This window comes from Phyllostomus discolor, chromosome 6 (assembly GCF_004126475.2).
Source record: "Phyllostomus discolor isolate MPI-MPIP mPhyDis1 chromosome 6, mPhyDis1.pri.v3, whole genome shotgun sequence".
Lineage (NCBI taxonomy): Eukaryota > Metazoa > Chordata > Mammalia > Chiroptera > Phyllostomidae > Phyllostomus > Phyllostomus discolor.
Genome location: NC_040908.2, coordinates 69,710,872 through 69,726,421, shown reverse-complemented (window position 1 = coordinate 69,726,421; position 15,550 = coordinate 69,710,872). Strand labels below are relative to the sequence as shown.

At 48.4% G+C, this 15,550-nt stretch overlaps 1 protein-coding gene across 2 annotated transcripts; it reads right to left on the bottom strand.

Moving 5' to 3' along the window:
* Nucleotides 1-716: 716 nt before the first annotated feature.
* On the bottom strand, nt 717-15,475 carry TMEM127 (transmembrane protein 127). Of its 2 annotated transcripts, none has more exons than XM_028516068.2 (4): nt 15,320-15,475; nt 14,618-14,933; nt 3,742-3,906; nt 717-3,039 (listed from the first exon to the last, which is right to left on the bottom strand). In XM_028516068.2, exons 2-4 carry the CDS (start codon nt 14,859-14,861, stop codon nt 2,732-2,734), a joined length of 717 nt encoding a protein of 238 aa, XP_028371869.1. In that variant the 5' UTR covers nt 14,862-14,933; nt 15,320-15,475; the 3' UTR covers nt 717-2,731. The 2 variants fall into 2 exon arrangements, with proteins under 2 accessions (XP_028371869.1, XP_028371870.1); XM_028516069.2 differs by having other exon boundaries at nt 14,618-14,929; nt 15,320-15,457.
* Between the last annotated feature and the right edge of the window lie 75 nt (nt 15,476-15,550).

Sequence of the window (15,550 nt, the reverse complement as noted above, 5' to 3'; positions counted from 1 at the left end):
GGACCCAGGCTCCAGATGTGACCACTACATAATTTTCCACAAGGAAAATAAAGTGAATTAAGCCTATCAACATAAAAGAAAGAAAACACATTCCTAGCTCCCAAGATCCAGGAACTTAAGACCCAGGGACTTAAAAGAAAAAATAAACAGGCTCTTCCTGAAAGGGGGTTCTAAGATCTCTTACTGTGTTGCACTTTTTGAGGCCCAGCATATCCACTGAATGTAGAAATGGATGAATGAACGAACGAATGGTATGTGGGTAGCTATGCAAGGCACTGACACTGAAGGCTCCCCTACAAGTTACATCCCGGATTGCTGCCACTCACATGTCTCTTCCAGTAAAGTAACCACTACCTATGATTTCAGAAGTAGTTTCTTTGGCAAGTCCTAGCCCTGGGGTCTATTTCTCTCCACACAAAACAGGAGTTCTCTTCTGCAGCTCACCAGGGACTCCAACAGGAGGGTCTGCAGCCACTTGGGCTCCCCACAGGGGCCTTAATGTGCGTGGTGTCAGGTTAGAGGCACGTCTGGGTGGAAGTGCCTTGCACGGAGCAGGCACCTGCACTCCCTCTGACTTTTTTAATTACACACTTCATGAGTTTCTCCTACTTCTCTAAGAGGAAAAGAACAAACCAACTCAGGAAACCTGTCACAGAAAAATGACAGGGAGTCATTGCATTTATATTCTTGCTTGTGGTTTCTATTCATTTGTTTTGTTTTTGCTTTTTTATTTTTATTTTTTTCCTAAAAAGAAAAAAACACAACCAGGGGAATTTATATGACAGTGTTGGGATAGTAGGGGAAAGAGAAAGGTCAGAGGTATGGAAAGCTAATAAAAAGTGGGTTCTGAATCACATGGAACAGTCCACAGAGTCATGTCTGGGGCCTCATGAGACGACTGGTCCCTTTGGCTTGAGTGTCTGGTGCCTGGTCTCCTGATCTGCCCTGCAGACACCCAGGGTCAGTGAGAGCTGGCCACACCCTGGGTATCTGCCAAAGACAAACAAGGACTTGACAGAGAGACAAGAAAATGTCGTTCTTGGCTTTGTGTGAAAGTATCACACCGAAGTCTCTCTTGCCTAACAGAAGAGTCTAGAAGCGTGTCACGATGGGACACACTTTGGCATCACAGTGAACTCCAGGCAGCCACTCACTCATGTGCAGACACGGCCTTCACTGCCCACACAGGCATCTGTCCAGACACTCCCAGGCAGTCTGCGATGAGACATGTGACGGATCCTTCCTAGCCACAATTCAATAGCAGTGTCCATTCTCTGGTCTTGCTCTGTCACCTGTCGCAGGAGATTGGGATCCATCTGCTTTTCGGATCAGCACCAGACACTGATCCAAAGCTTGGCCATCTGGATCCACACTGAAGGTCTCTCAAGTTTCTCCAACTTTTATGCCAGTCTCAGAGCAGAAAATTCAGCCTGACCCAGGGCCATGTGTGGCAAACAGAAAAGCAGAGTGATGGCTGGGCAAGAAAGAGTCAGTAAGTAGCACACTGCAAGGCCAGAGTACATTCAAGAAGGGGAGGGGGCATGCAGCAAGCTGTTGCCCCAAGTCACAGTTTAGGGGAGGCACTAAGCCTGAAGGACAGAACCAGGTTGCCAGTCTGACCTCACACAATGGGGCCCACTGGTTGTGGTTCCTATGTGGAGAGTGGTGGGTTTCCTGCCCTGCTGTGGCCCTGTCCCTGCACGGAGGCCAGGTTAGATCTCAGTGCCACAGTCCTGAGGAGCACCATGCTGGCCAGCCAGCCAGGCCATAGTCCTCAGCCCCTCTGCTGATGGGGCTCTGGGTTCCATAGGAAGGCCACTAGGAGGGAGGAAACAAGGGAAGAGGGCTGCATTCTGCTGGGAGAGGTTCAGGGAGGAACTACTACGGGCTGGAAGGAGCTATGGCCCAAAACACTGCAGAGCCCAAAAGAATGGGATAAATATCAGAAAAATGACAGACGTCTTTTCACTAGTTTAAAAACAGATTATTGTTGCTATTGTTTGGTTTTGTTTTTTCCTTTTAAAACCACTCAATTTTAAAAGGTGAAGGGGCTGGGGAAATTCAGACCCCTTCACTCTGATCCCTTCTGGGTACCAGGAGGCCCCAAGCCCACACCCAGTGCTCTTTCCTTGCCTGGGCTCCAGGCACCCAAGCCAGGGGCAGGGCGGGGCGGGGAGAAGACTGGTTCTGCTTCCCAACAGCAATTCCTTCTCCCCATCAAACCAGAACCAGGGGATGGGAAGTCCAAAGACTAAAGTGCAGAGAAATCCGCAGAGTGGAAGGCCTGGCACTGAGCACTCTGGGAAGGAATGGGGGCAGGGTCAGCTCACAGCTACAGCCGTGGGACGAACACCGACCATCACGAAGGAAGCCCGCAGGGCACAGTCCCTTTCCTTTGGGCCCTGCTCACGCTGTCAGCAGCTTCCCAAGGAAAGTTCTGGTCTGAAAGATATGGCCCATGGAGAAAACTTGTTATAACAATCCCTGGTTGCTAATGACTAGTGACCTCAGGGACAGGAAGGTGGCAAAAGGGGGAAAGTGCATGATATAAAATCTGTGAACCCCAGGTTTCAAGAGCAGGGATATGTGAACCCAAAAGGAAGAGTCTCTCCTGGGGAAGGTTTGGTGAGGATGGTCAGGATCCTACCAGTGACGCCTGCTGGGGGAAGGCATTCCTCTGGGTGTGGGAGGAGCTGTGGAGTAGGAGCAGGAGAAGAAAGCTGGGCTGATATTAGGGCGTATAGGCCGGGGGTGGCTGGAATTGGTTGATGACCTCATATTCCGAGGGGTAGGGCTCGGTCTCCTCCATCTCAGAGAGCAGCTCCAGGGCCTGCTCCTCCTCCTCCGTGGGGTAGTGGCGCAAGAGGTTGGCTGCCGTGGCCAGGATTGAAGCTCCGCCAGCTCCTGCCACCAGGTAGAAACTAACAGCAAAGGTGACATACACTTGGGAACCATGATACTTCTTATGTTGCTGCTGCAGGGCCAGGATGAGTTCAGAAGCCCAGTAGGAAAAGCCAATGACGGTAGCACACTGCAGGACTGGGGGACAGAAGGACAGCACAGAAAGGGGGTTAGCAGGCACACTGCAACTGGGGTGCTTGAGGAACCAACTGCAGCCTCTCTACCCAAACCCCTATGTCAGAGAACCTGCGAACCCTGGGATCCTGCAAGGGGGAGCTCGCCATGGTCATGGAGTTCTTAGGCTGAGGTTAGGGACAGATGCCTGAACCCATCTGGGCCAGCCAGAGCCTCTCAGTCTTAAGAATCTGGAATTGGAATATGAGGGCTGCTAGAAATCAGTGAGTGCTTGAAAGGAGCAGACGAGGTCATGCAGTTTGGGAGCTGAGTTGGCACCACCACCAATCAAATCAACACCCAGCCTGGTCATGGCAGAGGCTAGTCTGTGGGAAAGCAAAAGTGGAGGAAAGAATCCCATGAGACCATGCTCTCCAGGGGAGACACAGTGAGACACTCTGCTCCCTTCCTTGCTCATTCCAGGTCCCGGGAGCCTGGCTGAACATCAAGCCCATGGAAAGCTATGAGATTTCTTCAGGAATTCTAATACTATTCCCTCCCAACAGCCGAACCAGGTATACAGGCAAATGATGAAAGCAAACTGCTATCACGCCCTAGTGCTCTAGGAAAGGCTAAAGTTGAAACGAGCATCTGGACTGGTATCTGCTCAGAGAACCCGCCATCCCCACCTGCAACTCCAGACAGTTGCTCCAGGCCTGGGCTTACCTGTGAGGATATGGGCAAAGGCATAGCGACGGGTGATTTTCAGGGCTGGATGCTTGGGCCCAAAGACATCCAGAAGGAACGCAGAGAGACTACACAGGATGCCCAGGAAGCAGAAGGCGGCAATGACCCGCAGGAGCAGTACTGTCTGGAGATTCATGCAAAAATCTGTAGGGGGAGAACCAAATTTTCAGGACCTCAAGTAGCACCCTGGAGCATAGGTCCCAACCTGGGAATTTGTCCCCCTCAGTCACAGTCGTGGAGAGCCAGGGGAGTCCTGGAGAGAGCAATCGTAACTCCTGCCCCCAGCTGGCCCACAGAGGAGGCAGAACAGCACCTGAATTAGCAAATAGGAACCCTGGTCACTGCTCCCATGCACTCACTTTCTTCCCTTCCAACAAAGCCAGTCTAAGTGCAGACCTCCACTTCGTTGTACATGCCACAGTCTTCTAACCATTTTTGAAGTCCCTGACAATCCGACACGTTAGCCCATTCTGCTAAAGTATGCTCCCAGCTGCAGGAAGAGCCTACTAACTACAGAGCTGAGACGGCCAGAGAGGCAAGGCCAGAGGTTGATTAATGTCAGTTCTCTATCCAGCCATTCATTCATCCCCCTTTGGTTAGTTGTTTAGAAAAAATTACCTTTACAAGAAAGTATTAAATAAGTTAGGAAAATGGTAGTCTGGACCTTATTAACATTTATTTTTGTTCACTCCCTAAAACAAAACAAAAAATTTTAAAGGCATAAACCCACACAAAGGGGAGAGGGGCAAAACACAATTCCAGAAACTGGAAAGTAAAGGGACTTAGAACTGACTTAGAAGATTGGGTGAGCTGAAGTGTCAGCTCAAAGTGAGAAAGCTACAACATGACTAGATTTACACCACAAAAGCCTGAAAGGCTCAGAAACTGACAGCACCAAATACCTTTTAAAATGAGGGCAAAGCCATTGAGGAGAGCACACTCAACCAAAAGAGGGAGTAAACCAAGGAAGAAGATGCTGAAGAAGGAGGCCCCACACTCAGAGTCCCTGGGGTCACGGTGAAGGGAGGACCCAGACGACGACTGTACACCAGATATGCAGAGCAAGCCAGATTTCCTTCTAGGACCATAATACCATTCTCATCTCTTTCAAATTTTGTCTAGACAACACTGTCAGATCCCTTTGATATCTATGCAAACTGCCATAACTCCCAGAAATACACAGACAGAATAAAGGCTGATCTAAAAAGAAGCCATTTTAAGCTTCGATAAAAAGTAGGAATGTGCTTTAACCTCCTCTCCCTCCTCTATTCCAGCCACCGGCAAGTTCTACTTTCATTTAGGTCATGGGTCATCAAGTGATTTAGGAAAATCTGAAAAGGGCTGGCAAGACTTAGCTCATAGACTCCTTTCCTGAGTCCTAACCACAGGCCGAGGCTGAGAGATAGTGGTCATCACTCTCCAGTGCCCATCGCAGTCACCAGGGTGCTGGCTGAAAGCACGTTCCCAGGCCTCAGGAATTCTGAGCTCTCCGTCTAGAGCAAGGCCTAGGAATCTGGATTTTAACAAGCAGCCCAGGTAATTCACACGCAGGTGGCCTAAGACTTGCACTCCCAGAAACACAAATCCTGGGCCTAGAAGAAGAGGAACTGAGAAGAAAAGTCCAAGAACCCGGGTAGGAGACCTGAAACCAACAAAGCAGACTCAAACCAAGAGACACTGGCATCGTGGGGTCTGGGACAGACCCCAGACCCAAAGCAGATACCAGGAGACCCTGGGCCTTTGTGACAGCACACATGCCTGCCTCAGGCTCAGACTTTGCTAGGCAGATGGCAGCTGAGCCCACACCACACTCACGCCCCCGCAGAAGGGCTGTAGGTCATCCACTAGGCTGCCCTCAGAGCTATCTGTCACTCTGGTCAGCTGACCATCTGTTTGGGGCCCAATCTGGGAGTAAGTGAACACCAGACTGGATGTTCGCTTACTCCCAGAAGGCTTGCCTGTGTGATAGCGCTGCCAGGAACCAGGCCCAGCCTCCACTTTGTTCAGGCCTAACTGTGAGCTTAGAGATCATGCTGCGGGCCTGCAGGAGGCTTCAGTGAAGGAAACGCTCCTGGAGACAGGGACTGTCTCCTGGCTTCACTCTGAATATTGTTAAAAGCTCCCTGAGATAGTTCTTCTTGGTCCACATGGCATGAGCCAGAGATGGGGCAGGACAAAAGTGTGAGCAGCAAGGTACAAGGGATTACAGCACACTCTGCTCTGCAGTGGGCTGTGTTCAGATTACTTAATGTGGCTAGGCACTTGGAGTAGGGCTTTAATTGTGGTTCTTATAAAATCCACTAAGTTTTAACTTAACCACCAGTCTTAACAAAAAAAAAAGTAATAATTGGTGGCTTCAAGCTACTTTCTTAGACTGCATACTAAGTACAGGAGGTTCATTTTATTATTGTCCTTAAAAAAAATGTACATCTAGACCTGGCTGGTGTGGCTCAGTGGACTGAGCATCTGCCTAGGAACCAAAAGGTAGCAGGTTTGATTCCCAGCCAGTTGGGTTACGAGCCAGGTCCCCAGTTGGGGGCGTGCAAGAGGCAACCAGTTGGTGTTATCCTCTCTTCCTCCCTCCCCCTCTAAAAATAAATAAATAAAATATATTTTTAAAGTTTTAAAAAAATGTACATCTATTCTATGAGAGGGAAACCCAAAAAACCCAGAATTTATTTATTAAAAAAGCATGTATTTATTCTTACATTATTTATACTTCAGTCACCTTCAAAGTACTGAAGTACATTTGATGCAATACACCTATTGAGACTTCTTTTCCACTGCTCAATACAGTTTTTGAACTCATCAACTTTAATGCCTTTTAGTGCTTCTGCTGTTTTTGTTTCACCTCTTCCAAATCAGCAAAACATTTCCCTTTGAGGACTCTTCATGCAGGGAAACAGAAAAAAGAAAGTTACTCAGGGTGAGATCACGTGAATAGTGTGTACGGGGCATGGGGATAATACAGTTTTTGGTCAAAGACTGCTGAATACTCAGCACAGTGTGGGCAGGTGTGCTCATAAATCACCCATCATGAAGTGGGCAAATGCACTGAAAGTCTTCAAAATAATTTCACTGAAGCCAAACACAGCCTCTCACAACAACACCACTTGGTACACTGATACAGACGGTTTCCTAGAACACTCACTTACTGGGGAAAGCCTGTACTACAAGGGGCTCATCCTCCACAACATAATTCGTTTCTTGGGGGTCCCCCCTTGCATGCTCTCCCATGTTTCTTGTGTTTCCTAATACACTTATTTTAATAATAAGGAAGAATAGCACATGATAAAGTTTCAGAGAGGACATCCCTCTCTTCCAGATATCAAACTGCCCCTCCCAAGAGACAAATATTGTTGGCAGTTTCTATTGTCTCCTCCAGGAATAAATAGCCTGTGCACAATGACAGGTCAAGTGAGAGAAACATCAATTGGTTGCCTCTCATACATGCCTTGACTGGGGACCCAACCCACAATCCAGGCATGTGCCCTGACCAGGCTGTGGCCTTTCAGCTTGCAGAATGACACCCAACCAACAGAGCTACACGGGTCAGTTATCACTCTATGCAGCACCGATGAGGGATTAGAGGTTAGAGGAAATTAAGTGACTTCCTTCAGGCCTCGTACACAGAGCTAGTCTCCAAACTAAAGCTAGACTCCAAACCCAAGGCAAGCTCCCTTGCACTGTGATGTTCAGAATCACCTAGTCCCAGAATTAGCTGTTTTATCTTTTCCTGATGGGGATAATCCATCAAGTCCTAAAGCACTGCATTTGGTCAGAAGTTAGTATAAATGCTCTCAGAGCCACCCACAAAGCCAACAGCTGCTCAGTGCAAGAGGGGAACAGCTGGAAGCACAAAATCCCTTCCAGGTAAAACAGGTTTGGGCTGTCAAGGAATGAAAAGTGTTCATACTGGGAATTATTGAGCAAAAACTGGTTGATTTGGTCTAAGCTTCTGTAGCCATCAGAGTCTGGCTCTAGGAAGCAGTAGGAAAACCACGAAGACATTGGACTTGGCACCAAATCCTAGACTACCACAGACCATATGTTACCTACAGCATGTCACTTAACTGCACTTAATTGCCCTTGGTGTCTGTGCTCTCATCTGTCATATGAAGGCTCAGCAGTGTTAACTGCCCCAGTCCCTCCTCGCTGGCCACAGCAGTGTCAGTCCTATCATGTCCTTCCTGTGTACAGCCAGTGTGAACCACAGAAAGAACCTAAAAGCCGGAGTAAGGATGTGCCCCATCAGAAGGTGACGGGGGTACAAAAAAGGGGCTTTGGACCCAAATTCAAACAAAGTTTTTTTTAAATCCCCACCTGAGAATAATTTTTTTTTCATTTCTTTTAGAGAGAGAAGGAAGGGAGGAAGAAAGGAAGAAACAAACAAATAAAAAAACAATAACTAAATAAATAAATGTGACAGAGAAGCATGAATTGGTTGTCTCCCAGACAGAGAACCATATGTGCAGGGACTGGGGATTGAACCTGCAACCTGGACATGTATCCTGACTGGGAATTGAACCCACAAGCTTTCTGTTACTTTGGTGACGCTCCAATGAACTCAGTCATGCTGGCCAAGGCCAAACAGGTTTTGTCTCAGTGTGACTGTCTTACCCCACTCCAAAATTGTGAATAAACGTTTGGGCTTAGCAGGGAAGCCAAGTATGAACTTCCCTAAAGTGATGCTAGTAGATACCCTGGGAGCCTGCCCCACAGCCCAGGTGGTCTCTCATGAGACAGAGGAGCTCAGTGCACAGAGTAGACAGACAGAGGATCCTGGACATGCTTAGAACTGAGCTCATCCTTTCCTGGCACACATCAGTATGGCAGAGAGGACCACAAATATCAGCTCCCTTGAAAAGATAGAATCCCTCAATGTTGTATAGGTATTATTTCACCTTGTGGGGGAGAAAAGGCACGTGGGGCAAGGTCCTCCTTTTAAATTCAAACCATGTAGGGGCTTCCAGTCAAGATGGATGAGTAGGCAGATATGCTTTGCTTCTTGTCACAATCAAAAGAAGGCTAACAAACAATTTAAAAACAAAAACCAGCAGAACTGCCAGAAAACTGAACTCTATGGAAGTCTGACAACCAAGGAGTTAAAGAAGAAACATTCATTCAGACCAATAGGAGGGGTGGAGATGGGCAGCCGGGGCAGAGAAGATGCTGGGCAAGGCAGTGGCTGGTGGAGCAGCAGCTGGCAGACTGGGTGGTCCCACATTCAGGTACAGATAAGCCAGGAGGAACAGCTGGTGAGGGAAATAGACCATGCATGGAACCCAGGGTTCCGGCACTGGACAACATAAAGCCTCAGAACCTCTAGCTGTAAAAACCTGTGGGGTTGCAGTGGCAAGAGAAACTGCCAGTCTCACAGGAGTCTGCTGAAAGGGTCGATGGGGTCCTAGAACATGCACAAGCCCGCCCACACCATGAATCAGTACTTAAAGTGCACAATCTGCTTGTGGGTAGCAGGGGAAGTGACTGAAAACAGGGCAAGAAGCGAGAAAGCAGCACTGTTTTACTATGACCCCCCTCCCACATACAGTGCCAGAATGCAGTGAAGTGGGTTACCCCACCCTGGCAAATACTTAAGGCTTTGCCCCTTACAACTTAACAGGAACACCAAGACAAAGAAATATGGCCCAAATGAAGAACAGATCAAAACTCCAGAAAAAGAACTAAGTGACAGGAGATAGCCAACCTACCAGATGCAGAGTTCAAAACACTAGCAATCAGGATGCTCCCAGAAATGGTTGAGTGTGGCCACAAAATAGAAGAATTGAAGGCTATACAAAACAAAATAAAGAAAAATATACAGGGAACAAACAGTGAAGGGAAGGAAATGAACTCAAATCAATGATTTAGAACAAAAGGAAGAAATAAACATTCAACGAGAACAGAATAAAGAAACAAGAATTCAAAAAAAACGAGGAGAGGCTTAGGAACCTCTGGGGCAACTTTAAACATTCCAACATCCAAATCATAGGGGTGCCAGAAGAAGAGGAAGAACAAGAATTGAAAACTTATTTAAAAAACAATGAAGGAAAATTCCCCCAATCTGGCAAAGGAAATAGACATGCAAGTCCAGGAAGCTCAGAGAGTCCCAAATAAGTTGGACCCAAGGAAGCACACACCAAGACACATCATAATTAAATTACCCGAGATTAAAGATAAGGAGGATCTTAAAAGCAGAAAGAGGAAAGGATAGTTATTTATAAAGGAATTCCCATAAAACCCTACAGTTAAGAGGTATTCAAAGCCATGAAAGGCAAGGACCTATATCCAACATTACACTGTGCAGCAAAGCTATCATTTAGAATGGAAGGGCAGATAAAGTGCTTCCCAGATAAGGTCAAGTTAAAGAAGTTCATCATCACCAAGCCCTTATTATATGAAATGTTAAAGGGTCTTACTAAGAAAAAGATCAAAACTATGAACAGCAAAATGACAACAACTCACAACTATCAACAACTGAACCTAAAAACAAAACCTAACCAAGCAAACAACTAGAACAGGAACAGAATCACAGAAATGGAGATCACATGGAGGGTTATCAGTGGGGGGGGCGGGGGGGGAGGGGAAATGGGGGAAAAGGCACAGGAATAGATGCATAATTGTTGGTGCAAACAGATAGGGGGAGGTTAAGAATAGTATAGGAAATGGAGAAGCCCAAGAACTTATATGTACAACCCATGGACATGAACTAAGAGGGGGATGCTGGAGGAAAGGTGGGGTAAGGGGGGTGGAATGGGATAAAGGAGAAAAAAATGGGACAATTGTAGTTGTATAATAAAATATACTTTTAAAAATTAATGAATTAATTAATTCAAACCAGTGGTGGAGTCCCACTACACTGTGATAAGAGAGAGCACATATCCTATCTTCTAGTTGTGCTGTTCGTTTTCCTAACCACTGCTTGGCTGTCCCCTCCAGTCACCAGGGAAAAAGGAAGCTGCCTGTAATAAGATCCCAAGACACTGACTTTGCCCAAGGTCACTAGTGAGTCATGGGGCAGGATGTTGTTTGAAGGCCTGGCTCTTCCTGTCTACCTGCCCACTGCTCTTCACCCCTTCCCAAACCCAAACAGGCTGCAGACAGGAAGATTAAAGCGGCTTCTGGCCAGGTTCCTTTTCTCTGCCCCATCCCCCTTCTCTTCCCCTCACCTGAGTCCTTGTGAGTAGAGGCACTTTCCCACCACCCAGGACTTCTCAGCACTCATCCTCCCCACCTGCATAGCCTCTCCCTTCCTGTGACTGCAGCTTCTAGGCAGGCTTCTGACATACAACTCCAACAGGGTCCCCTAGTGCCTGGCTGGCCCATCACCACAGATACCAATAGTCCTAGGCAAGCTGCCTCAGAGGATAGGCCCCATAAAAACTAGGGAACACCAGCTGCATCAGTCACCACTCCTCAGACATAACCAGTCTTCTGGTTGACCTTTGAACTTCCAGTGGCCTATTGTCAATCATGATTCACCTGACCTCAAATCCCCGACTTCCTCATTCCCCAAAGGTGCTTCCCAAGGCTGCTGTCAGTGCTGCCCTTCGCTGGCCACACTTAAGAGGCAGAGAGGGAATAATATGCAGAAGGAACGATTATCTGGGGTCCCATGACTTGGGGCTACTGGAGGTCTGGGTATATCTCTGCACCTGAGCCTAGGTTGAAGAGCAGTGGTGAGAAGCAGGAACCCCTTGGGAGTGGGAGGAATTCAGGACACAATTATTTGAGCCAGTCTACATTGCTAAAGCCTACAGGGCTCTGCAGGAGGGTGAGTGGAGGCTTTGCCTCCAGATCAACTTGAACTGAACACTGAGGTGATAAGGATTACACAGCTCTAATAAAAGGAAAAGATGCTGGAGATCACTAAGGTGTGTGGGTAAGAGTAGAGACCACACCACATATATCAGCTGTGGTGGCCTTAAGCAAGTCACCTGACCTCCATGAGCCTAAGACCACTGTGAAGTGGGGTCATGACAGCACCTACCAAATGAAGTGTCATTTAGGAGAAACTAAAGCGGGCGTGAAGTATACTTGAGCACAATGCCTGGCATCAGGCAGGGACAGAGAAACAGGAAGTTACTGCTCCAAAGCCTGCTGGCCCAGCACACTTCTGGTCACCTGCGGAGACCTGTTAGGGTCTATCCTCCCTCTGGAAGCATCTGTAGGCATCAGACATGGCTGTCATTCTAAGACATCTGTTAGGCCCTGAGGATCAGCATCATCACACAGGAGAGCATGTCTAAAAAACCCACTGGGTACCAAAACCCAATCACTACAGAGAAAAAGAAGAGAAGCAATCAAGACCTCCCGGTTCCTTGCCACCTTCTGTGATAGCTCATGAAGTACACTGTCAACTCTTTTATGAATGGACATCAAGTATTCCTAGCTTGCAATGCCAAGATGGCCACAGGTCAAAACTGTCCATGGTTTAAGATCTCTAAACAGATCAGCAAACCTAAAGGTTAAGGCAACATACTTTATATATATATGAAAATATGTATATGGGCCTGACTGTGTAGCTCAGTTGGTGGAGGCATCATCCCAATACACTAAGGTTTCACGTTCAATTATTGGTCAGGGCACTTAAAGTAGAAAACAAAAAGTTCCAAAAAATTACATGTGAACAAAGAAGAACCTACACATGAATTTATTTTGTTACATGGTTTTGAGAAAGGATGCACACCAAAGTAGAATAACCCTGAGAACATTCCTATGACAGCTTAAGTAAAACTAAGGATTAAAAACATCATTTTTATATTGAGTCAGTAGATGAGGCAGACACAGCTATGCCGCCCCCAGGTTGTGTGGCCCTAGAGATGTGACTTCACTTCTCTGAGACACAGTTTCCTGGACTTCTGAAATAAGGACCAGGGATCAACATTGCCTCCCCCATATCAGATGAATTTCACACAAGCCTCCGTAAGAACGATCTGAATGGGAGAAACATCAAGAACTCTCTCCTGGTTTGTAGGGTGAAACAGGCCCTTGAAACACTGAAATCCCAAGGGGTCTAGATGAAGTGACGGTGGCAGCTGTGCCTCAAAGAAGGCAAGTAAGGGGAATGTGCTAAGGGAAAAGCCATCCAGACTCAACTCCAGCTTGATGGCCTTTCTGCCATCGCCTACATGCCAGAGAAAAAACTTCAGGTCACAAAGCCTCCATCATGAGTATAAACTTCTGTCTTAATGAATCAGGGAACAGACTGGGAACAAACCAGAAAGTCCCCATCCTGTTCAATCCTAATCCCTCAAAAACTCAAAGGAGATGCAAAAGTCAGAGAAACTCTCAAAAAAACACAACATTAGGCCCCAAGAATATAGATTTTCAAGCCTAGACCTGTAGAAGGTGGTATAAGATCCAGGCACAGAGGAGAATTTGACCTTTTCACCAAACCCCATTGTGTGAATCCTTAAGAGGGAATACAGGAAGATATCTAAACATTAAAGGTTTCTGAGACATGCCACAGCAAAACACCTGAAACACATCACAGCCAGAGAGTGGCACAGAGAGAAATACAAAATGGTTCAAAAGGACCAGGGGCTGAATCAGTCATTGAGAAAAAGAACCATACGATTGCACTCATACGTGGGACAGTAAACTGAAACTCCTGGACACAGACAGCAATGTGGTGGTTATCAGAGGGAAAGCAATGGGGGGTGGAGGCAGCCTAATATATGGTGACAAAAGATGGTTTGACTTTAGGTGGTGGACCCACAGTGCAATACACAGATCATGTATCTCAGAAATGTACACTTGAAACCTATATGATCCTACCAGCCAAAGTCACCCCAATAAATTTTTTTAAAAGACAGTAGGGTGACAAACTGTGCTAGTACTAAGGGCTATGGCGGGTCCACTAACCATTTTTCAAGTAAAAGCCAGGCAGCACAGTCCTGCGCTCACATCACACAGGCTGTACCTTCACTGCTGGAGAAAGGGGTGGGCAGGAGCAACTATGGGGCTCCCTGGGACTGCAGCCGCTGCCCCCCCCCCCACCCCCAAGCTGTGGCCTCCCCTGTGTCCAGTAAGTTGACCAGTCCCTAGTTCCTTTCCCCTTTAGTCTGCCCACCAGGCTGGAAAACACGAAGAGCAAAGAAACCTCACCTCAGTAGGGCACAGATGTAGGGTTCTGAGAGTCAAACTCCAACTGTTTTACTGTGGCTGGAACTGAATCCAGGTTAGCTAAAATATCACAGACTCCCTTTTTCTATAATAAAAATCCAACTACTGTAGAAATAAAGCTATTTTAAAGTCTAGCTTTATTAAAAGTTCTGTTTTCGATTGAGCGCGGGCTGGGAACCAAAGTGTCCCAGGTTCGATTCCCAGCCAGGGTACATGCCTGGGTTGCAGGCCATAACCCCCAGCAACCGCACATTGATGCCTCTCTCTCTCTCTCTCTCTCTCTCTGTCTCCCTCCCTTCCCTCTCTAAAAATAAATAAATAAAATCTAAAAAAAAAAAAAAAAAGTTCTGTTTTCTCCATCAATCAGCTGCCCTAAAGGAATCTTTCTACATACCAGAGGTTTCTTAAAAGGGGATGGCTAATGGTAATGCCCGGCACCCTTATCTTCTCTCAGTATACAACGCCCTTCCTCAGGCAGAATCCTAAAATAGCAGCAGTCCAGATTAGTATGGCATGAAGCGTAGGTACTTGGTTGGATACCATCTAATTTATGAGACACCGGACCCCCACAGAGCCACCTGGTGGGCGTGAACACCAGGCAACAATGGGACTGTTTTCAACCAAATCTTGCCCTAGCTATCACAGCTCCAGTCCACACCAAATTCTACCCCACACCGAGGAGCCCCGGTCGCCCAGGAGGAAGAGGGCCAGCGAGCGGTGGCCTCACCTTTCAGCAGGTCCGACTGCACGTAGCCCAGCACATCGGAGACCCCCAGCTCCTGGCGGGAACAGGTGCCACCGTGAATGTGCAGCCAGGCAGGCTCGGCGAGGGCAGTGCACAGCGCGGTGATGGACAAGGCGCCGGGCAAGGCCGAAGCCAGGCTACGCTCCGGCTGCTTGGGCAGAGCGCTGCCTCCCGGGCTCCTCCGCCGGCGCCCGCCGGGCACCCCTGCGCCTCCGGGGGCGTACATGCCCGGGGCTGCCCGCCGTCGCTCCGGGGTCGCTGATGCTCGCCGCCGATCTCCGCGGAGCGCAGAGTCTGCCTGTCCTAAGGAGGAAGCAGGTGAGGAAGGCGCAGGGCTGCCAGGGCCGACACCGGAGGCTGGGCACGTTGGGACCAGGGGCCGAGAGGAGAAAAGAGGGCTGCAGAGATTCAGGGGGCGGGGACGGTGACTGGGTCCCTGGAGTGGAGGTGCAGAATGACGACCCGGAGAGGGCTGGGAACCCTCTGGGAACTGGGAAGAACGGGATGGAGATATGGGTTACTGGTGGGAGAGAGACCCGGACCCGGAGTCTCAGCTAGAGGATGTCAAGGGAAGGAGGACTAGGCTGGGCCGCAGGGATCCGGGACCCAGGATCCAGGAACGACGCTCTGGGACGCGACCTCTGCCCGAGGAAGGCCCTTCCCACATGGATCGCAGTTCCTCACCAGTCAGCAGGCCTCGGGGATGGCACCGTTCCGGTCCGTCACAGGCTCTTCAGCAGCCCGAGGTCGAGCGATCCCAGGCCCTGAAACCCAAACATCAGGACCTACCCGAGAACGACCCACTTCCGCTTCCTCTTTCTCTGCCTCCGCCTCCTCCTGCTCCCCGCCCAGTCTCCGCGAACTGCACAGCCTGACGCACCACCGCCTCCCTTCGTGGAGCCTCATGGGACTAGT

Coding starts and splice junctions, on each gene's coding strand:
- TMEM127 (XM_028516068.2), bottom strand. CDS start 14,861: ATGTACGCCCCCGGAGGCGCAGGGGTGCCCGGCGGGCGCCGGCGGAGG. Junction 3,907..14,617: donor GCAGTCGGACCTGCTGAAAG/GTGAGGCCACCG, acceptor CTCCCCCTACAG/ATTTTTGCATGAATCTCCAG. Junction 3,040..3,741: donor CTTTGCCCATATCCTCACAG/GTAAGCCCAGGC, acceptor TCTGTCCCCCAG/TCCTGCAGTGTGCTACCGTC.